The 24,750-nt window shown below is 45.3% G+C and overlaps 1 protein-coding gene across 1 annotated transcript in view; it reads right to left on the bottom strand.

Annotated features, from left to right (window-relative positions):
* Positions 1 to 482: 482 nt before the first annotated feature.
* pou2af2 (POU class 2 homeobox associating factor 2) overlaps positions 483 to 24,750 on the bottom strand; it is a gene marked incomplete at its 3' end in the record, with an annotated part of 25,719 nt that continues 1,451 nt past the window's right edge. Inside the window, exons 2-5 of the mRNA XM_083637885.1 lie at positions 24,129 to 24,229; positions 4,602 to 4,641; positions 1,894 to 2,198; positions 483 to 908 (exon numbers count right to left, since the gene is read on the bottom strand). Of these exons, the coding sequence (XP_083494011.1) occupies positions 483 to 908; positions 1,894 to 2,198; positions 4,602 to 4,641; positions 24,129 to 24,229 (872 nt within the window). The remainder of the gene's footprint in view (positions 909 to 1,893; positions 2,199 to 4,601; positions 4,642 to 24,128; positions 24,230 to 24,750) is intronic.

Genomic DNA, 24,750 nt, shown 5'->3' with positions numbered 1-24,750 from the left:
AGCCATGCTGAAGCTGAGCTCACGCTAAACCGGTCACACAAGAAGCAATCTCTGTTCCTCAGCGCCTCGCTCGGCGTGCCTTGACCCCGCCCACAACTTCCATTGACTTCATGCATGGCAGCTTCACGCTTGGAAAATAGGCCTCAGCGCGGCTTCAGCGCGGCTTCAGCGCGGCTTCAGCGCGGCTTCAGCGCGGCTTGAGAAAGGCACGCGCGCGGCAGTGTGAACGGCTTCGCCTGTTAACAAGCATGCCAAAATGAAACTTGTGGATTCAGCGTAGCTTCAGCGTTGCTTGAGCATTGCTCATTGGCGTATGGTGTGAACGCCCTGTAACGTCAACAGTAGGGACAGATTCCTTCCTCTCCGAGCTGACACCTGCTTCGGATATGTACGAATGTCTGGGAAAGCAGTAGCACTGTTCTCAGCCTGGGACCCCCTCATGCAGTCAGTAGGACCTCCTGAACTGGGACCCCCTCATGCAGTCAGTAGGACCTCCTGATCTCGTAAGGCGACCAGGAGCTGCCTGCGTCCTCTTTGGCCCAGGAGTGAGGCTCGCTGTGGGGGGCCAGGCTGCCGGCTGCCTCGTCCGTCACCAGTGGGGCCATCTTGGAGCCCAGGTCGTTGATGGTGCCGCTCATGTAGGGAGGGCAGGGGAAGGAGGAGGGGCCCGGGTAGGAGCCCGTGCTGGTCAGCGGGTGGTAGTGGGCCTCCTCCAGGGAGTGAAGGGTGTAGGGCTGGGCAGCCGGGCCCAGGGAAGTGCCTCGGCCCGGAGAGCGGTATTGGGAAGGGCTCCCCGGAGGATCTGGGCTGGGCATGGAGCCCGCCATGCTGACAGAGGCTAGGCTGTCTGGACAGAGAGCCTCCACCTGGGACACCGGGTCAGGAACCGACTGCTCCCAGGACTCCCTCTGGAGCAGGGGAAGAGAGGGGAGGAGTGAATGAATGACTGAATGACTTTATTTGACAATATATAAATAACGTGACAGAAGCACAGTCTGGGATACTGCCAAGGATAGACACAAAAAAGCTCAGAGCTTATTTCCATTGTGGTCTTTGTAGGGGGGTGGGAGGGTGAGATGAGGAGAGGAGGAGAGGAGAAGAGGAGGAGAGGAGAAGAGAGGAGGAGAGAGGAGAGGAGGAGAGCAGAGGGGAGGATAGGAGAGGAGGAGAGGGGAGAGGAGGAGAGGAGAGGAGGCAAATGACATGCATAAGTTCAGTGTTTTCAAAAAGCTCTGTTTCACCTGTCCACACCAATACAGGAAAACAGGCACCTGACAGGTGATTGGATGAACCCCCTGTCTATCATCGTCTATCACAGGCTCGCTTCTCGATGTCGTCACACCTAAAGATGCCTGTAGCTGGACGCTGATTGGTCCAGCCCACTGCTGGGGTGGAGTTAAACCAATAGCTTGGTGCGTGGCAAGATGATTGTGATCTTGTGAATCCAGCTGCCTCACAAAGTTAAAGGTGACCTGAATCTCAACCCTCACCTTTTTCACTTCATCCTTTCTGATTACCTTCAAGTTGGTGCTGAGCAAACTCAGCAAAGTATGTACACAACGTCGTCAACAAGAGTGTTAACACAGCTTTTATACAAAGCCAAAGTCACGTCCACTTTCTGGGTTGAGAGAAAACTGTAGAAGGTATCCACTTCAGCAGGACTGGGGGGGGGGGGGGGGGGGGGGGACAGTTTCAGAGCAGACAGAGAATACTGCTTCTATTTTCATGATTTTAAAACCTAATTTTATATACTTGGTGACATTTTTAATCATTGAAATTGTGGCTGGGTGCATGGTCAATAACATGTTTCTGTGCGGTGACAAACTCAAAACACATCTTTCTTTTCCAGGGACTTTAAATTGAGAGACGCAGAGAGGGACTCCTGCTCCTTACCAGAAACAAATGGGAGGACTCTCCAGTAAAGGGAGGCAGCAGGGAGGAGAGGGCTGAGGAGGGGAAGATGGACCCTCCGGAGGTGGAGAAGGCCGCGGCGCTCCGGTAGTCCCCAAAGGTCTCTGGGTAGTAGCTGTCGATCAGGGAGGAGTAGCTGGCCATGGCAGAGGGGTCACAGCCCAGCGGCTTGCCCCCCAGAGAGGACGAGTACACGTCGCTGGAGAACTGCTTGGTGGACGGGCAGAAGTCTGAGTCGGAGATGAACGGACGCCTCATGCCGTAGTAGCCAGGCAGCATGTGAGAGCCTGCACAGGAGAGGCGTTCGGTTAAAGGTTACTTGGGTTATTTGGTTTACATGTGATATCTGTAGAATATATATTAAAACAGGTGGGCCCCTATCGTTGCATCGGCGCAGTTTCTAGGCCGAGCGGCAGGCGCAGATCAAAGCAGTGGGCGTGGACAGGCGCACTTGATATCGTCGTGCTGGCGCTAGATGCAGCCCAAAGCATTACAACCACGCCTTTTAGGCGTAAAATTATGCACCGTCATGCTCATTGGATAAGTGCAATAAACGAATCGCACGCTTGCCTTTTTAGCTCCAATTCCAGTGATCCCGCAAAACCAGACGAAAGCCAAACGCTCTGCCCCCCCCCCCCCTCCCTTCATCCAGCCTGTCTGTCTGCATTATAGGCTATTATTCCATATTATTATGCTTCTCAAACCAATCTAACTGTAGTTTCAATACTGCAAGCATGTAAATACGCTACACTATAGCAAGATCAAAGTGAAAATAATGTTCTATGCATCAGCTAGAAAAATATAGCCTATTAGATTGGTGAAAGTTTGTCCAGAAAGATATCATTTTCTCTCGCCTGCTGCAGGAAGGATGATGCACATAAATATACCCTACATTATGTCAAGTCATTGCATAAATGTGTTTTTATTGTAAAACTAAATGTGAAATAGGGCCAAGTTATTGGAGGGACATCACAGTATAGCAGATGCCATTAGAAGCGTTCCGCTGTTACTTCTCTAAATCACGTTAACTCGACAAGGGGTATATATAGGCCCAGGAGGACATATATGTTTCACATAGGGTGGTGTTTTCATTTCGATGTTTTATTTGGTCCAATATTGAAATGTTGACAATGGCAGGCTGTGTTACCATTACACATTAATTTAGAACTACCTTTTATATCTATTTTGGCTCATTTGGTGGCTATTTAGTAGCGAAATGAAGAAACACAATGCATGCTGGGAACTCAGAGAGAGAGAGAGAGAAGGGTGACAGAGAAGAAGCAGAATAGGCCTGCTTTTCAAAAGCGCAAAGCGCTAAATGTAGGCCAGGTCCCAAGATATCACTAGGCTGGTATTTAGCGCCGACACGCCCACTTTGGGACTGCGCCACGCCCATTCGGCCTAAAGCGCATTTGGCAGCCTAAAGCCTATTGCTATCTTGCCGAAACAGGCGCAAGGCACGTTTTTTTGCGGTTAAGGCCCGTAATAGCGCCGATGGCCTGTGGGAGAATAGAGCCCAATAATCTCTCCAGCTAGCCCTCGGTCTGCCCCGTGGTACTCCTACCAGCTGGACGTGCCTGGAACATCTCCCTAGGGAGGCGACCAGGATTGAGGCATCCTTACCAGATGTCTGAACCACCTCAACTGGCTCCTTTCTACACAAAGGAGCCGCCACTCTACTCCGAGTCCCTCACGGATGACTGAGCTTCTCACCTTGTCCCTAAGGGAGATGCCAGCCACCCTCCTGAGAAAACACATTTCGTCCCCTTGTATCTTTTAGTCATGACCCATCCTTTATGATCATAGGTGAGGGTTAGGAATGAAGATCGAGCGGTAGATAGAGAGCTTTGCTTTCTGGTTCAGCTCTCTTTTTGTCACAACGGTGCGGTATAGCAAAGGCAATAATGCTCCCACTGCTCCGATTCAGCAAGATCATCTAGAATAACAATCACAAATGAGGACCACTTTTATGGCTTTTGAAGCATTTTCTGAAAATTGTGTTAAATACATTTATGCTTCGAAAATCATAAAAGTGGTGCTCATTTGTGGAGGTTATCTTGCTGAACACAAAGTTTGTTGTTTCATAAACTTTTGTTAACCACAGACCTTATTTCAAGCATTTAACCAAAATCCCCATATAAAAACCCCATAGACTTTTAGACGGAGGAACTGGAAGTACCGACATCAAGGTGTTCTGGACTCATTCCTGCGGTACTATCAGTATTGTCCCGGTCGTTGCTCCACCCCCTCTGCTGATCTGGGGAGAGTTGTAGGCTACTAGCACCTGCCTCCTCTGATACATGTGCAGTCGCCAGCTGCTTCTTTTCACCTGACAGCGGGGTTTTTCACCGGCAGGACGTAGGGCGTTTGAGGATCACGCTATTACCCCCTCCCCTCGAACAGGTCCGACCAGAGGAGGCGCTAGTGCAGCGACCAGGACCCTTAATCTGGCTTCCTATCCGCAGACACGGCCAATTGTGCATGTATGGACAGTGGACACCACCGACCAAGCCGGGGACAACACGGGGACTCGAACGTGCGACCCCCGTGGTGGTAGGCAGGGAATCTACCGCTGCACTAATGGGACGCCCAATGTACACATTTCCTGAGAACATTTCACTCAGTTCTTCAGTGACTGTTACACATCACAGTTCATCCTGCATAATGCAGGTATAGCAAGTGAGTCTCACCTGGCATCTGGACAAATGAAGGTGGAGTTGCAGCACCTCCCTGTGACAGAGACATAAAGCAGGCATTATGACACACTGATATGACTTTCTATCATTAAATAAAGCCAACATCTTCTGCAACTTTGATTCTTGTTGATAGCTACCTTGCAAATGTGTAGATTTGAGTTTACTGAAGCACATTTTGGTATATTTTGTGGTTTGCTATGGTCTGGTAATACATTTTACATGTATTTCATATGTACATACATTTTATATCTTTGGTATACATGGATTATGCATTCATTTGTCGCCTTGTTATTTTGCACATCTTCATAATGCTGTAATCCATACTTCTTCTCATGCTTTGCATTCATACATTCCTGCTTAACATGTTTCTCTGCTGTAACCTATGACTATTTCCTGCTGCATCACTCTGAGATGGGAAGTAACTAAGTACAAATACTCTATTTATTTATTTACTCTATATTTCTTTTTCTGACAACTTTTTACTTTTACTCCCTACATTTTCAAAACAGGCTAGTTACTTTAGTTTTAATGCACGGCAGACAAAAAATAGAATAAAAAATGTTATACAAATATTTGTCTCGCGCTCTCCCAGCTTTCACGCATTATGTGCACCTTTTTTTGTGGAAAAACCACATAGCTTTGCACAGAAACACATGGTAGAGATACTTTTTAAATTTTATTCTTTATTATATTTCAGAGCCTGTACTGTTTTTTTACTTTTACTTTAGTAAATAAGTTGAGTCAGTACTTCTTCTTTTAGCAGTGTTTTTTTTTCTACACAAGTAACTGTACATCTACTTAAGTAAAGAATGTGTGTACTTTTCCCACCTCTGCCTATTACTGTGTATACTATTTCCTGCTGCATCATCCCAGTTTCCCTCCAGGGATCATAAAGTTTTATCTTTTCCTGCTGACCAATTTTCTAGTGAACTCTCTGTCTGTTTGTATTCTACAGACTGAGAGAGATCTGTCAGTTTGTATTGTACATACTGAGAGAGATCTGTCTGTTTGTATTCTACAGACTGAGAGAGATCTGTCTGTTTGTATTCTACAGACTGAGAGAGATCTGTCAGTTTGTATTGTACATACTGAGAGAGATCTGTCTGTTTGTATTCTACAGACTGAGAGAGATCTGTCAGTTTGTATTCTACAGACTGAGAGAGATCAGACAGAGAGAGATCTGTCTGTTTGTATTCTACAGACTGAGAGAGATCTGTCAGTTTGTATTCTACAGACTGAGAGAGATCTGTCAGTTTGTATTCTACAGACTGAGAGAGATCAGTCAGTTTGTATTCTACAGACTGCGAGAGATCTGTTTGTATTGTACAGACAGACAGAGATCTGTCTGACAGAGATGGGTACGTACAGTAGGGAGAGGGAGAGAGAGGAGGTGGTGGGAGTAGAGACACATGGCGAGGCCTCCAGAGGACAGGCTCTCTGGTTTGCATATTGCTAACATGAAAGAGTTGATATAAAGGCTATGTTGGCTAGGAGGCAAGCAAATGTTGAGGGCTGGATTTGAATGTTATTTGCCAGTGCCAAGACTTCCTCATGTGGCTCAGGTATGGCTCAGTGCATCTCTGAAGGCTGCGTATGGAAATCAGCTGCTCCACACAGCAGAGCACCAAACAGACAGACAGCTGGGGGTTGGAAACATCCCATGCTTGTCGTTAACATGGATGTGGAATTAGAAACGATTACGTAATTTGACCTTTTTGCATAAAACTATTCCTTCATATTTTCCTCTCCTTGATACATATTGATTCCATGATACATACTGCTATTCTGAACACGATACATACTGCTATTCTGAACACGATACATACTGCTATTCTGAACACCTTCACAGTAGTGTAACCCCTTTGTTTTTATGCAATTCCATTCATAACTTGTAGTATTGAAACTGTCAGTTGCCTATTTAAATGACCCCATTTGCTATATTCTTATTTATATTCTATGATTTCTTTGCTATTATTCCTATACCTTTTAGTATTTTCTGCTGCAACAAACCAATTTCCCTGCAGGCATCAGTAACGTCTTATCTTGTGAGTATTGGTTTCTTATTCAACATTTTACCCAGGGATTGTAGTGGAATTTAAACCTTACTACTTATAAGATCTTCAGGGCTGAAAATTCTTATTATCCCTAACCCTAAGTAGTATCAAACTGATATTAATTATATAAGTATAGATAAGGTCAACCCAAAAATTGTATATAGAGTATATGTGACAATTCATGAACAACATACCGACATATTACGGTACATAGGTGCAGGTGTGTGCAACAGGAAGCAAACAGAATCAGTTTGTTGAATCTCAACTAAATTAAAAACAAACAGACAAAACTAAATAGTAGAATTGTTGAATGTCAACTAATAACTAGCTGTTGACATGTTACAAATACTCTTTAGACTCTGTAGATGCTATCCAAATAGTGTTACAAAAAAGGGGTGGGGTCTGAAAATGTAACTTATTTGTGTTTCTATTGGTGAACATGATTTGCCACTACATCACCGACCTTACAACAATCTCTCACAAAAGTCAAACATAATCCGAGCAACCATTTATGCAAAATTGTCATGGGAGATTCATTCTGCGGACAGACCCTCTCAATAGGGATTTGCCAAAACGAGAAGTTGCAGTGTATTATTATATAGTTACGTAAGATGGGTGTATTTTCACTGTGTTCACTTTGTGACAAAGAGCTATGCCTCTCCATGCTGTAACATGCCAGAGGCAGCGTGCGGTCAGATCTCTCAAAGGCCTTTCTGCCCTGAGACAAAGACCCTGAGCTGAGAGGGGTGGAGATGGCTTCAGCTACTGTGTTCTCTGTGCTTCATTAAGTCTTCATGGGCCGGCCTACCTGACTATTCTTCTCTCCTGACCCCATTTGTAAACACATGAGTAAACCTCCTATTGAATGAGCAAAGAACTATAGGCCCCAAACTGTATACAACACATGAATGATGTGCAACCTCTTATGTATATATGTATATGTGTATGTATATGTATATGTATATGTATATGTATATGTATATGTATACTGTATGTATATGTATATGTATATGTATATGTATATGTATATGTATATGTATATATAACATGCAGGCCATGTGCAGATTTTACTTGACTCAGTTTAGGAATTAGAAAAATATACAATAGAAATGTTGATCTACACTATAATGGGTATCGGCAGTGATCGACTTCAAACTCGGGGAGTGCGCTTACTGAGACCCAACGGAGTGCAGGGAGTTGCATTCTGTGCAATTCGGCATAGCGCCACCTACTGGGAATACAAAAAGTGGTTTATCTCGATAGCCATTCATCTGATCGACTTCAAACTTGGGGAGTGTGCTGCTGGGAACTCGATTTAGTGCACTGCTGAATTTCTTGCAATTTGACATAGCGCCACCTACTGGCAACACAAAAAGCAGTTTATCTCGAGAGACATTTGTCCCATTGACTTCAAACCAGTGGGCAAGCCTACCCCCTTCCCTCTGGTAATGCGGAAGTGAATTGAAAAGCTGTAGGTCCTCGAATGGCCACTAGGCATCGGGGGCAGTAGGCATTCCCCCATGTTAAAATGCCCGACTTTGGAACAGGATTAAACATCTTTCAGAGGGGCACAACACAGTTTTGGTCTCTATAGCTAATTTCACCTTTTCATAACAACTGTAGGGGAGTAATTTTTTATATAACGCACCCGTTTGGAGTAAAATAGATGATAGAAAAGGGAGTGACTGACAGGTCGCCTGTCCAGTGATCGCAATCACGGACCAATAGCAGGCAAGCTGCGGCTCTGGGAAACTCACGTAGGTGCGGAAGGACTCAACCCATTCCTTCCCACTCTGCTGACGAAAAATCAAGATGGTGACGGCCAATGTTTGAACTCCGCCAGGGAGAAGACATTTAATGGGATAGCTACGTCCATATTATTTATGTGTATGCTTCAAACTTGGGGAGTGTGCTGCTCGGACCCCGATGGAGTGCAGTGCCGCATTTCATGCAATTTGGACTGTATGCATAGTTATAGTTCCACCTACTGGCAACACAAAAAGCGGTTTATCTTGAGAATCATTCGTCCGATCGACTTCAAACTTGACGGGTGCGTTGCTGGGAACCAGAGAAATTGCAGTGGTCAACTTTGTGCAATTCATCCAATAAGATCACAGCTTTCACGTATGACCAGGACTGTCCGTCCAATCGACTTCTGTATGTCGACCCTTGACATCAAAGGGTCGTGTCAAGCACATCCGGGTGACTTGCAGGGTTGACTACTATGTAGCGTTACTTGTTATGTAGCTTAGCATGGTAAACACTACTGATATTTATCTGTTTTCAAGAATATAGACGATTCATTTGAATTCGATGGCCACCCGTATGGAATAACGTTATATGGATTACAAGCAGCAGCGGGGGATACGGTGGGAGCTGCGATCTACCAATGTGACGGACAGCAAACAGAGCAGGCTGCCAGCGGCACCAAGGTAAAATAGATCGCTCATTTGATCGTTGTCTCTATGATATAATAAGCATATGAGTTGCGTGTCGGAAAATAAGCTATTTACAGGACATAAATACAAACATTTCACATGCCCAGATTTCCGCGTTTTCAGGTGGCAGTTCAAAACAAATGATCGTTGGTGACTTAAAAATCATATTTAAAGCTAGAAATAAGGTCCAGGTTGTAAAAAAAACAGAATTATTAACTTCCACAGTACCATGATGTCCCTTTAACTTCCACAGTACCATAATGTCCCTTTAACTTCCACAGTACCATAATGTCCCTTTAACTTCCACAGTAGCATAATGTCCCTTTAGCTTCCACAGTACCATAATGTCCCTTTAACTTCCACAGTACCATAATGTCCCTTTAACCTCCACAGTACCGTAATGTCCCTTTAACTTCCACAGTACCATAATGTCCCTTTAACTTCCACAGTACCATAATGTCCCTTTAACCTCCACAGTACCATAATGTCCCTTTAACTTCCACAGTACCATAATGTCCCTTTAACTTCCACAGTACCATAATGTCCCTTTAGCTTCCACAGTACCATAATGTCCCTTTAACGTCCACAGTACCGTAACATCCTTTAACTTCCACAGTACCATGTCCCTTTAGCTTCCACAGTACCATAATGTCCCTTTAACTCACAGTACCATAATGTCCCTTTAACTTCCACAGTACCCTAATGTCCCTTTAACTTCCACAGTACCATAATGTCCCTTTAACTTCCACAGTACCATAATGTCCCTTTAACTTCCACAGTACCATAATGTCCATTTAACTTCCACAGTACCATAATGTCCCTTTAACTTCCACAGTACCATAATGTCCGTTTAACTTCCACAGTACCATAATGTCCCTTTAACTTCCACAGTACCATAATGTCCCTTTAACTTCCACAGTACCATAATGTCTCTTTAACCTCCACAGTACCATAATGTCTCTTTAACTTCCACAGTACCATAATGTCCCTTTAACTTCCACAGTACCATAATGTCCCTTTAACTTCCACAGTACCATAATGTCCCTTTAACTTCCACAGTACCATAATGTCCCTTTAACTTCCACAGTACCGTAACGTCCTTTAACTTCCACAGTACCATAATGTCCGTTTAACGTCCACAGTACCATAATGTCCCTTTAGCTTCCACAGTACCATAATGTCCCTTTAACGTCCACAGTACCGTAACGTCCTTTAACTTCCACAGTACCTTAATGTCCCTTTAACTTCCACAGTACCATGTCCCTTTAGCTTCCACAGTACCATAATGTCCCTTTAACTCACAGTACCATAATGTCCCTTTAACTTCCACAGTACCCTAATGTCCCTTTAACTTCCACAGTACCATAATGTCCCTTTAACTTCCACAGTACCATAATGTCCCTTTAACTTCCACAGTACCATAATGTCCCTTTAACTTCCACAGTACCGTAACGTCCTTTAACTTCCACAGTACCATAATGTCCATTTAACGTCCACAGTACCATAATGTCCCTTTAGCTTCCACAGTACCATAATGTCCCTTTAACGTCCACAGTACCGTAACGTCCTTTAACTTCCACAGTACCTTAATGTCCCTTTAGCTTCCACAGTACCATGTCCCTTTAGCTTCAACAGTACCATAATGTCCCTTTAACTCACAGTACCATAATGTCCCTTTAACTTCCACAGTACCATGTCCCTTTAACTTCCACAGTACCCTAATGTCCCTTTAGCTTCCACACTACCATGTCCCTTTAGCTTCCACAGTACCATAATGTCCCTTTAGCTTCCACAGTACCATAATGTCCCTTTAGCTTCCACAGCACCATAATGTCCCTTTAACTTCCACAGTACCATAATGTCCCTTTAGCTTCCACAGTACCATAATGTCCCTTTAACTTCCACAGTACCATAATGTCCCTTTAACTTCCACAGTACCATAATGTCCCTTTAACCTCCACAGTACCTAATGTCCCTTTAACTTCCACAGTACCATAATGTCCCTTTAACTTCCACAGTACCATAATGTCCCTTTAACTTCCACAGTACCATAATGTCCCTTTAACTTCCACAGTACCGTAATGTCCCTTTAACTTCCACAGTACCATAATGTCCCTTTAGCTTCCACAGTACCATAATGTCCCTTTAGCTTCCACAGTACCATAATGTCCCTTTAACTTCCACAGTACCATAATGTTCCACAGTACCATAACATCCCTTTAACTTCCACAGTACCATAATGTCCCTTTAACTTCCACAGTACCATAATGTTCCACAGTACCATAATGTCCCTTTAACTTCCACAGTACAGTAATGTCCCTTTAACCTCCACAGTACCATAATGTCCCTTTAACTTCCACAGTACCATAACGTCCCTTTAACTTCCACAGTACCATAATGTCCCTTTAACTTTCACAGTACCATAATGTCCCTTTAGCTTCCACAGTACCATAATGTCCCTTTAACTTCCACAGTACCATAATGTCCCTTTAACTTCCACAGTACCGTAATGTCCCTTTAACTTCCACAGTACCGTAATGTCCCTTTAACTTCCACAGTACCATAATGTTCCACAGTACCATAACGTCCCTTTAACTTCCACAGTACCATAATGTCCCTTTAACTTCCACAGTACCATAATGTCCCTTTAACTTCCACAGTACCATAATGTTCCACAGTACCATAACGTCCCTTTAACTTCCACAGTACCATAATGTCCCTTTAACTTCCACAGTACCATAATGTCCCTTTAACTTCCACAGTACCATAATGTCCCTTTAACTTCCACAGTACCGTAACGTCCCTTTAACTTCCACAGTACCGTAATGTCCCTTTAACTTCCACAGTACCGTAATGTCCCTTTAACTTCCACAGTACCGTAATGTCCCTTTAACTTCCACAGTACCATAATGTCCCTTTAACTTCCACAGTACCATAATGTCCCTTTAACTTCCACAGTACCATAATGTCCCTTTAACTTCCACAGTACCATAATGTCCCTTTAACTTCCACAGTACCATAATTTTTTTACAGCAATAGGTATTGACTGTGTCCCCTTGACCTCCAGAAGAGGAAACATACAGAGAGCCCTCAACCAGAAGGAAAGCCGCTGGATATATAGACTCAAGGCCACTGTTTTTCCTGGTTTGAATGATTCGCTAGATATGGCAGCATTTTTATAGTACTATTTGCTACCTATGACATTTTTTCTTTTATCTCTTGCTATTCTCATATGTATAGATTTTGATATATTAATGATTTCATTTTTATTTTATCCACACTAGACTTTGGCCGGTCCCTGCCTGCTACTTGCCATCTGTGATGACTATGATGTTATATTCTGTTTGCTAATATATTGATTTTATTTCAGTTAATGATTACTCTTACCGACCACTAGGGGGCCATGTGTAGACCTGACAACCCTTGGAGGTATTGCTACACACCCTTGGGTGCCACACCCTGAGTGCACCAGCTGATTATCATCACTGTATGACAAACAAAAGACCTAGCTCATTCATTGTTTCTGTAAATCACCTTGAGAAAGGCCAGTTTGGCCGAAACATGTCGGTGGAAGCCATATTTTATTAAAGGCTTTTTAAAATATTCTTGAAGAGTTGCCTTGGACTTCCTTTGTTCTTTCTACCATAATGTCCCTTTAACTTCCACAGTACCATAATGTCCCTTTAACTTCCACAGTACCATAATGTCCCTTTAACTTCCACAGTACAGTAATGTCCCTTTAACCTCCACAGTACCGTAATGTCCCTTTAACTTCCACAGTACCATAATGTCCCTTTAACTTCCACAGTACAGTAATGTCCCTTTAACCTCCACAGTACCGTAATGTCCCTTTAACTTCCACAGTACCATAATGTCCCTTTAACTTCCACAGTACCGTAATGTCCCTTTAACTTCCACAGTACAGTAATGTCCCTTTAACTTCCACAGTACCATAATGTCCCTTTAACTTCCACAGTACCGTAATGTCCCTTTAACCTCCACAGTACCATAATGTCCATTTAACTTCCACAGTACAGTAATGTCCCTTTAACTTCCACAGTACCGTAATGTCCCTTTAACTTCCACAGTACAGTAATGTCCCTTTAACCTCCACAGTACCGTAATGTCCCTTTAACTTCCACAGTACCATAATGTCCCTTTAACTTCCACAGTACCATAATGTCTCTTTAACTTCCACAGTACAGTAATGTCCCTTTAACTTCCACAGTACCGTAATGTCCCTTTAACTTCCACAGTACAGTAATGTCCCTTTAACCTCCACAGTACCGTAATGTCCCTTTAACTTCCACAGTACCATAATGTCCCTTTAACTTCCACAGTACCATAATGTCCCTTTAACTTCCACAGTACAGTAATGTCCCTTTAACTTCCACAGTACCATAATGTCCCTTTAACTTCCACAGTACCGTAATGTCCCTTTAACCTCCACAGTACCATAATGTCCCTTTAACCTCCACAGTACCGTAATGTCCCTTTAACTTCCACAGTACCATAATGTCCCTTTAACTTCCACAGTACCATAATGTCCCTTTAACTTCCACAGTACCATAATGTCCCTTTAACTTCCACAGTACCATAATGTCCCTTTAACTTCCACAGTACAGTAATGTCCCTTTAACTTCCACAGTACCATAATGTCCCTTTAACTTCCACAGTACCGTAATGTCCCTTTAACTTCCACAGTACAGTAATGTCCCTTTAACTTCCACAGTACCATAATGTCTCTTTAACTTCCACAGTACCATAATGTCCCTTTAACCTCCACAGTACCATAATGTCCCTTTAACTTCCACAGTACCATCATGTCCCTTTAACCTCCACAGTACCATAATGTCCCTTTAACTTCCACAGTACCATAATGTCCCTTTAACTTCCACAGTACCATAATGTCCCTTTAACTTCCACAGTACCATAATGTCCCTTTAACTTCCACAGTACCGTAATGTCCCTTTAACCTCCACAGTACCATAATGTCTCTTTAACTTCCACAGTACCATAATGTCCCTTTAACCTCCACAGTACCATAATGTCCCTTTAACTTCCACAGTACCATAATGTCCCTTTAACCTCCACAGTACCATAATGTCCCTTTAACTTCCACAGTACCATAATGTCCCTTTAACCTCCACAGTACCATAATGTCCCTTTAACTTCCACAGTACCGTAATGTCCCTTTAACCTCCCCAGTACCATAATGTCTCTTTAACTTCCACAGTACCATAATGTCCCTTTAACCTCCACAGTACCATAATGTCCCTTTAACTTCCACAGTACCATAATGTCCCTTTAACCTCCACAGTACCATAATGTCCCTTTAACCTCCACAGTACCATAATGTCCCTTTAACTTCCACAGTACCATAATGTCCCTTTAACCTCCACAGTACCATAATGTCCCTTTAACTTCCACAGTACAGTAATGTCCCTTTAACTTCCACAGTACAGTAATGTCCCTTTAACTTCCACAGTACAGTAATGTCCCTTTAACTTCCACAGTACCATAATGTCCCTTTAACTTCCACAGTACAGTAATGTCCCTTTAACCTCCACAGTACCGTAATGTCCCTTTAACTTCCACAGTACCATAATGTCCCTTTAACTTCCACAGTACCATAATGTCCCTTTAACTTCCACAGTACCATAATGTCCCTTTAACTTCCACAGTACCATAATGTCCCTTTAACTTCCACAGTACCATAATGTCCCTTTAACTTCCATGCAGTGAGGTGACAGCATTTCCACTGCGGCACCATGCCTCCTGGATTGTGTATCAGAAACGTCTTGTGAAAAAGCTGTTAGCAAGGTTACAAAGCGGTCGAGTAGGTTAATTTACCATAAATAATGCTCATTTTATGCTCATGTGTGGTGTCCCCACCACACACACTCCACACAGACTTGCCAAAAATGCTCAAACATCTTAAAATTGGGAAATTCAGCCTTTGTCAGTTCCTGCCTCTGCCAATGCTCAATGTGCAGTTTCAGGTTGACTGGCCAATCTGCCAGGCCCGGTTCTACCGGGGTGCAAAAGCATGCATTGCACCCTTATTTTAATTGTCTGCATGCTCAGTTGAAAAGTAATTTTTTTTTTTTTTTTTTTTTTTTAATAAATGCTACAGCTGCACCCTTACTGTTTAAACTTGAATTATAGTTGTTGTTTTTCTTTGTTCTTTGATGTGATTTTATGGCTTTTTGGCACCTATATGTAACCTTTTAAGGTTGAGATAATTGAATTATCATTATATGGTCCAAATATTTCAGTATAGCACTTGAAACACTTGAAATATTCTTGCTTGGGTGGTATCATTCTACTTGAAATGATGGTCAAATGCATTATTTTTAGTAAAATAACATTCGGCCGGGCATCTGCACCCCTTCCTATCTAGGATGCACCCCTAGTCATCGTGTTCTGGAACCGGCCCTGCAATCTGCTGTGGAGATTAAAAATTACAGACAGACAGACAGACATGACATGACATGCCTTAAAAGTAATTTCCAAAGTAAATCAAAAATCCAAATTCTTAGCCAGAATTTCATCCATCATAGACAAGAGCGCCCTTGTAACCTTGGCAAATGCTCTGATTCAATGTCATTTTGACTATGCTTGCTCCTCCTGGTTCACGGCAATCACCATGAAACTCAAAAACAGGCTACAGACGTCTCAAAATACACTAATACGGGTTATCCTGAAACTGCATCCCAGAATCCATCTCCTCCCCTCTCACTTCCTTAGCCTTAGGTGGCTCAGAGTGGAAGAGAGGGTCTCTCAGATCAAACTGTGCATGGTTTTCAGGATTTTTAAACGGGAGGCTCCTCGCTACCTCTCTGACTACTTCTGTAAAGTCAGTAGCTGTGTTTCCATTACAGTTTTTCGCAAAATAATTGCGATATTTCTACAACTTCGACAATGTACAATTGCGACTTGTAGGCGTTTCCATTGAAGTTGAGTTTGAGTGACGGCGCACACACCTGAACGCAATTCCCCGTTGCAGCAGCTGCCACAGTGATTACGCACGGGGATCTGCCCCAAATCCCGTCCCCTGCATGCTCAAATCCAACCAACGGTCAATGCAAATCACAACATGAAGTTACAACGCATATAAACGAGCCTGATTATCAATTCAAAAGAACATGTTGCTGGCTGCGGTGAATGCAGTGAGCGCGAGAGGCAGAGGAAAAAAGGTAGCCTACACCTGCGCGCACACAGACAGGCAGCCTGTCACCATGGACTGATTTCTGTCATTAAACATGATCTTTTTTCCCCAGCTCCGCTTTTGCACAACACTCGTCTTTCTGCTAGGTAGCGTTGCTTCAAAGTTTTCCACTTGCTGCGGAGGTTTTGCCACGGTTTATCGAACCCTTTCTCCCTCATTTTCCTTTCATTTTCCTCTCCTTTTCCAAAGGAGAATGGGTCACATGACGTGCAAATGCGAAAAATGTGTTTCCATTACGCTTTTGCGATAAACTGCTATATCGACACATCTGAAAAACCACCTCATGAGAGCGCAAATTTTTTTTGCGATATTTGGGAGGTTTTGCTAAATTTACGTGTTTCCATTACCCACTTTCTATTGCGATATTTAGATTTTGCGCATTTCTGTGGGTAATGGAAACACGACTACTGATGTACATGGCTACTCCACAAGGGGAAGCACTTCCAACATTGTTCCCCCCAAATTTAAATCTTTAAAGGGTAAATGTACCTTCTCTTATTCAGCAGCTATTTTATGGAACAAACTCCCTGAGAGTATAAAGACCCTTAATTCCAGGTTTTCTTTTAAAGGTCCCAATTCGTGCAGCTGTAACCTCTTAAAAACGTGTGTCTCTGGTCCATAAAACATGATTCTGGATTAATCTGTCGAAAATATAGCAACCCCGTTTGTTGTGACGGAGTTCTCACTTCCTCATCTCGTCGCTTCCCAAGAATGGCCTGTTTCTATAATATATTCAGAACTAACAGTTCCCATTGGCCGCTGAGGGAGAGCCCGCCCCAGGCTCCCAGCGGCCAATCAGATTAGCGTCTGTGGACCAGCACGCTAGGTTGCGAGTTATCGTTAACTTAACGGTACTACGCTAAAGAGGACATCTCAAAATGCCTAGACTTACCGAATGCACCTCTGCAGTTGCTGGATCACGTACAGTTGGCGTCGCTCCAGCTAGAAGTGTTAATTTTGTGGCTATAGACTAAATGGTGCAGGTAGCTTGTGTGAGAGAGACCCGCGCAGTATGCAGGAGGAAGCTAGTGACGTCCCAATTCCCCTCTGGGCAAACGAAGCATTTGGGGGTGTGGCTTGGAGGAGACTGCAGGGGGACGCTGGATAGGGACAAATCCAACTGTGGCAGTTCTGAGCGTGTGACCACTCATTACAGGGAGGGCTGACAGCAGTATATATGCATTACAAGTAAAAACAGCTTTTGCACGGAATGGGACCTTTAAGCTCGCCTTGAATAAATGGCTGGTTGGTTCCCAAATGGGTTCCTAACCTTTTATTTTCTTCTGTCTCCTGTATGCTTGCAGCATTTGAACCCATGGTAGGTCTTTGATTTATTATATGAGCTGGTCTCTTTTTTTATTTATTGATTGGTGCATTTTTGTTGTTGTTTAATATCCATTCACTCAATGACTGATCAGTCATTGAGTGTATGGCTGTGTTGTTTAATGTTTTTGTTGTTTATGTTGCCCGCGCACACACACGCTCACACATGCACACATACATTCACTCCACTTGTCCCATACAAAGGACCACAATGGAAACAAAAGCCCTTGGGCTTTATTGTGTTTTACTCCTTTTGATCAATATTGTTTTGTTGTATTGTCTTGCACAATTCTGCATTTATTGAATCAATAAAGATATCAATCAATCAATCAAAAAAGCCAGACAGACAGACAGACAGACAGACAGACAGACAGACAGACAGACAGAGCTTTTTAAGTTTGTAGTAGGATTTTAATTGGGATGATATGGGCTTCTAATGCCCCCGTAAAAGTTAACTTCTTGTATTTTAACATCTGTTTGCAAAGACTCTGTCTGCCTTCTCCCCAAGTATAGTACTTCTCTATGACATTGAATTAGAAAAACATAAAAAAAAATCAAGGATGATATAGAGATTTGTGGCTTCTCCAGGAACATACAAGATACACTCGCCCGTAGTAAGTCTACATTGGGTGGTTACGGCATTATGGCTAATAATCAAAATCTCAATGCAGAATATGAACAGGGAAACATTCTTCCGGAACCGAGGTGTCACATGACTGTTGAGCTGTATGAGAGAGAAAACTTTGGGCACCATGGTGGAATTGAAACAGCCCGTGATATTTGTGCACAGTCCTTTCTTCCCTAGCATGCAGTCTGTGTGATGAGCAGCATGCAGTCTGTGTGATGAGCATCATGTAGTCTGTGTGATGAGCATCATGTAGTCTGTGTGATGAGCATCATGTAGTCTGTGTGATGAGCATCATGTAGTCTGTGTGATGAGCATCATGCAGTCTGTGTGATGAGCATCATGTAGTCTGTGTGATGAGCATCATGTAGTCTGTGTGATGAGCATCATGTAGTCTGTGTGATGAGCATCATGTAGTCTGTGTGATGAGCATGTAGTCTGTGTGATGAGCATCATGTAGTCTGTGTGATGAGCATCATGTAGTCTGTGTGATGAGCATCATGTAGTCTGTGTGATGAGCATCATGTAGTCTGTGTGATGAGCATCATGTAGTCTGTGTGATGAGCATCATGTAGTCTGTGTGATGAGCATCATGTAGTCTGTGTGATGAGCATCATGTAGTCTGTGTGATGAGCATCATGTAGTCTGTGTGATGAGCATCATGCAGTCTGTGTGATGAGCATCATGTAGTCTGTGTGATGAGCATCATGTAGTCTGTGTGATGAGCATCATGTAGTCTGTGTGATGAGCATCATGTAGTCTGTGTGATGAGCATCATGTAGTCTGTGTGATGAGCATCATGCAGTCTGTGTGATGAGCATCATGTAGTCTGTGTGATGAGCATCATGTAGTCTGTGTGATGAGCATCATGTAGTCTGTGTGATGAGCATCATACAGTCTGTGTGATGATCAGCATGTAGTCTGTGTAATGAGCATTGCATTGGAGTTTGGAAGCATTTGGGTTGGTCTGTCTTTGTTGCATGTGATGGTATCATCTATTTGACTCTCTTACACAATCTCGCCAGGCATTAGCTGAGCCTGGGGCTGCTGTATCTATAGAGTGGACATGCCTGGGGCTGCTGTATCTATAGAGTGGACATGCCTGGGGCTGCTGTATCTATAGAGTGGACATGCCTGGGGCTGCTGTATCTATAGAGTGGACATGCCTGGGCCTGCTGTATCTATAGAGTGGACATGCCTGGGGCCTGCTGTATCTATAGAGTGGACATGCCTGGGGCCTGCTGTATCTATAGAGTGGACATGCCTGGGGCTGCTGTATCTATAGAGTGGACATGCCTGGGGCTGCTGTATCTATAGAGTGGACATGCCTGGGGCCTGCTGTATCTATAGAGTGGACATGCCTGGGGCCTGCTGTATCTATAGAGTGGACATGCCTGGGGCCTGCTGTATCTATAGAGTGGACATGCCTGGGGCTGCTGTATCTATAGAGTGGACATGCCTGGGGCCTGCTGTATCTATAGAGTGGACATGCCTGGGGCTGCTGTATCTATAGAGTGGACATGCCTGGTGCCTGCTGTATCTATAGAGTGGACATGCCTGGTGCCTGCTGTATCTATAGAGTGGACATGCCTGGTGCCTGCTGTATCTATAGAGTGGACATGCCTGGGGCCTGCTGTATCCATAGAGTGGACATGCCTGGGGCTGCTGTATCCATAGAGTGGACATGCCTGGGGCCTGCTGTATCTATAGAGTGGACATGCCTGGGGCTGCTGTATCTATAGAGTGGACATGCCTGGGGCCTGCTGTATCTATAGAGTGGACATGCCTGGTGCCTGCTGTATCTATAGAGTGGACATGCCTGGTGCCTGCTGTATCTATAGAGTGGACATGCCTGGTGCCTGCTGTATCTATAGAGTGGACATGCCTGGGGCCTGCTGTATCCATAGAGTGGACATGCCTGGGGCTGCTGTATCCATAGAGTGGACATGCCTGGGGCCTGCTGTATCTATAGAGTGGACATGCCTGGGGCTGCTGTATCTATAGAGTGGACATGCCTGGGCCTGCTGTATCTATAGAGTGGACATGCCTGGTGCCTGCTGTATCTATAGAGTGGACATGCCTGGGGCCTGCTGTATCTATAGAGTGGACATGCCTGGGGCCTGCTGTAGAGTGGACATGCCTGGGGCTGCTGTATCTATAGAGTGGACATGCCTGGTGTCTCCTGTATCTATAGAGTGGACATGCCTGGGGCCTGCTGTATCTATAGAGTGGACATGCCTGGGGCTGCTGTATCTATAGAGTGGACATGCCTGGGGCTGCTGTATCTATAGAGTGGACATGCCTGGGGCTGCTGTATCTATAGAGTGGACATGCCTGGGGCCTGCTGTATCTATAGAGTGGACATGCCTGGGGCTGCTGTATCTATAGAGTGGACATGCCTGGGGCTGCTGTATCTATAGAGTGGACATGCCTGGGGCTGCTGTATCTATAGAGTGGACATGCCTGGGGCTGCTGTATCTATAGAGTGGACATGCCTGGGGCCTGCTGTATCTATAGAGTGGACATGCCTGGGGCTGCTGTATCTATAGAGTGGACATGCCTGGGGCCTGCTGTATCTATAGAGTGGACATGCCTGGGGCTGCTGTATCTATAGAGTGGACATGCCTGGGGCTGCTGTATCTATAGAGTGGACATGCCTGGGGCTGCTGTATCTATAGAGTGGACATGCCTGGGGCTGCTGTATCTATAGAGTGGACATGCCTGGGGCCTGCTGTATCTATAGAGTGGACATGCCTGGGGCTGCTGTATCTATAGAGTGGACATGCCTGGGGCTGCTGTATCTATAGAGTGGACATGCCTGGGGCTGCTGTATCTATAGAGTGGACATGCCTGGGGCCTGCTGTATCTATAGAGTGGACATGCCTGGGGCCTGCTGTATCTATAGAGTGGACATGCCTGGGGCCTGCTGTAGAGTGGACATGCCTGGGGCTGCTGTATCTATAGAGTGGACATGCCTGGTGTCTCCTGTATCTATAGAGTGGACATGCCTGGGGCCTGCTGTATCTATAGAGTGGACATGCCTGGGGCCTGCTGTATCTATAGAGTGGACATGCCTGGGGCTGCTGTATCTATAGAGTGGACATGCCTGGGGCTGCTGTATCTATAGAGTGGACATGCCTGGGGCCTGCTGTATCTATAGAGTGGACATGCCTGGGGCTGCTGTATCTATAGAGTGGACATGCCTGGGGCTGCTGTATCTATAGAGTGGACATGCCTGGTGTCTCCTGCATCTATAGAGTGGACATGCCTGGTGTCTCCTGTATCTATAGAGTGGACATGCCTGGTGTCTCCTGCATCTATAGAGTGGACATGCCTGGTGTCTCCTGCATCTATAGAGTGGACATGCCTGGTGTCTCCTGTATCTATAGAGTGGACATGCCTGGTGTCTCCTGCATCTATAGAGTGGACATGCCTGGTGTCTCCTGCATCTATAGAGTGGACATGCCTGGTGTATCCTGCATCTATAGAGTGGACATGCCTGGTGTCTCCTGCATCTATAGAGTGGACATGCCTGGTGTCTCCTGCATCTATAGAGTGGACATGCCTGGTGTCTCCTGCATCTATAGAGTGGACATGCCTGGTGTCTCCTGCATCTATAGAGTGGACATGCCTGGTGTCTCCTGCATCTATAGAGTGGACATGCCAATGCTAACAGAAAACAAACAGTCTGTAAAGGGGCATTGACAGGGCGCTTTGAGGATAAAAAGCCCATCTTGTTTGTGCAGGCAGACGTCTAAGCAGAGCCTGATGTCTCTCTCCTGTCTCTGTGTGCATGCATGCGTGTGTGTGTGTGTGTGTGTGTGTGTGTGTGTGTGTGTGTGTGTGTGTGTGTGTGTGTGTGTGTGTGTGTGTGTGCGCGTGCGTGCGTGTGTGTGTTTGTCTGAGAACAACAATGGGAGTTTTGTCTGTGGCTGTGCATGGCACTACAGGACAATGTTGGCAGGCAGGTGTGTGTGGATCAAACTTTGCATAGGCTGCCTCCTGCCCGGCCTCTCCTGTGTGTCTGTGTTATCCGTGCAGGCCCAACCGCCCCCGTCACCCCCCACCCCTCCCACACCCACACACTCACCGCGGGGGAGTTTTGGAGATCATGCCCATCAGCGTTGCTAGCATTCTGTCAGTGTTCTTTTGTGAGGTTACTAGACTGTGGGGAGTCCACGCTTTGTGTCTCTCCCTCCACACACACTACTCAGCTATTTACAGATTGGCTTTGCGAGTGCTCGTTGTTTGTGTTTTTGTCTCCGAGCGGAGAAAGACTTGAACGCTTTAGGGGGCGGTACAGGTGGTCAATGCGTCCATCATGGATCGTTAACGCACAAAACAACCCAAGCCAAAGTGTAAACAGGGAGGGAGATTCTAAAAGACGCCCTCATAATTGTGCCACCAACAGAATGTCAACTGTGGTCTGCAGGCACTGTTTGGTTTGGGAGAGAAATGAAGTGAGGACAGACAGAGGCGAGGTGGGGACAGACAGAGGCGAGGTGGGGACAGACAGGATGGCGAGGTGGGGACAGACAGAGGCGAGGTGGGGACAGACAGGATGGGGAGGTGGGGACAGACAGAGGTGAGGTGGGGACAGACAGAGGCGGGGTGGGGACAGACAGAGGCGAGGTGGGGACAGACAGAGGTGAGGTGGGGACAGACAGGATGGGGAGGTGGGGACAGACAGAGGTGAGGTGGGGACAGACAGAGGCGAGGTGGGGACAGACAGGATGGGGAGGTGGGGACAGACAGAGGTGAGGTGGGGACAGACAGGATGGGGAGGTTGGGACAGACAGAGGCGAGGTGGGGAGAGACAGGATGGGCAGGTGGGGACAGACAGAGGCGAGGTGGGGACAGACAGGATGGGCAGGTGGGGACAGACAGAGGTGAGGTGGGGACAGACAGGATGGGGAGGTTGGGACAGACAGAGGCGAGGTGGGGAGAGACAGGATGGGCAGGTGGGGACAGACAGAGGCGAGGTGGGGACAGACAGGATGGGCAGGTGGGGACAGACAGAGGTGAGGTGGGGACAGACAGGATGGTGAGGTGGGGACAGACAGAGGCGAGGTGGGGACAGACAGAGGCGAGGTGGGGACAGACAGGATGGGGAGGTTGGGACAGACAGAGGCGAGGTGGGGACAGACAGGATGGGGAGGTTGGGACAGACAGAGGCGAGGTGGGGACAGACAGGATGGGGAGGTGGGGACAGACAGAGGTGAGGTGGGGACAGACAGGATGGGGAGTCACTGGCTCTCATTCATCCCTCCTGTCCTCATTCACATCTTTCCCTGTCAGGAGAAAACCTTTTAATGTCACGCCCACTCATTCATAAAACTCAGTCACCAATCACCCCTTTCCCGCTTCTACCTAGCATCACGGTTTGTGGGCGGTATCATTTAGATTTAGCCAATCAGAGCATGACACATCTTCCCATACAGCCTATCATGGTCTATACTGTCATAGCTAAAAAAAAACAGTTTCTCTCTGTCATCTCATTGCGTTTCAGTGCGTTCCTGCATCCCTCCTCCACCCCATTCTCCTCCAGTCCTCTCTGAGGTCTTCAGATTCAGAAGCCTTCTCCAGCAAGAACAAGTTACTTCACCACCACCAGGTCTACACTCCACAGGGGGGATATTCAATCTACTCTGGCTGCATCCATCTACCCCTGCTGATCATGATGTCATAATCAAGCTGACGTCATGATGGAGTCTAATCGCCAAAACTATATCTCTGTGCCTTCAGGCTCATGTATCTACCGTAATCATCTAATAAATCATTGTCATTCTAGAAATGTGTCTCTCTGGTTGAAATAGTATTAGTGTTAGTATTAGTAGTATTAGTGCTCACAGTGTATCTGGGGCCGCTGGTCTGTCGGGATCGCTTCTCTGCCAGCAGGTCTTTGACCGTGTGCTTGACCCGCACGCCTTGGTACACTCGCTTAGAATATTCTAGGAAGGAAGAGAAAAAAATAGAATACGTTTATAGCATCTGTGATCGCAGCTAACGTGACCCAAATACTGCAACTATACCCAAAAACAGTTGAATTGTTGCTTTATTGCTTTATACCAGTGGTTCTCCAACCTTTTCACTTCAAGGACCCCTAAACTGATTTAACCTTTATTTTACCAGGCGAGACAATTAAGAACAAAATTCTTATTTACAATGTCATTGATACAAATTAAGCCACGGATCCGATAAGATTTTAGCTTTTATTTATTTTATTACAGAAAGTGTATGAAACCCATGACCAAAAGAATCATGCATTTGATCATTGTGCTACTTATGGATGGAATTAAAGTGAAAATAAATTATTCCCCTTTTTACTGGGGACCCCCTGGAACCCCCTGAAGGACCCCTAGGCCAGTGGTTCTCAGATTGTTTTCACATGAAGGACCCCTAAACTGACAAAGATTAGACCACAGACCCCCATTTGATAGGATTTTGTCCCATCGACCCCCATATGATAATA

This window comes from Poromitra crassiceps, assembly GCF_964638095.1.
Source record: "Poromitra crassiceps genome assembly, chromosome: 5".
Lineage (NCBI taxonomy): Eukaryota > Metazoa > Chordata > Actinopteri > Beryciformes > Melamphaidae > Poromitra > Poromitra crassiceps.
This window is presented reverse-complemented; position numbering and strand designations above follow the sequence as displayed.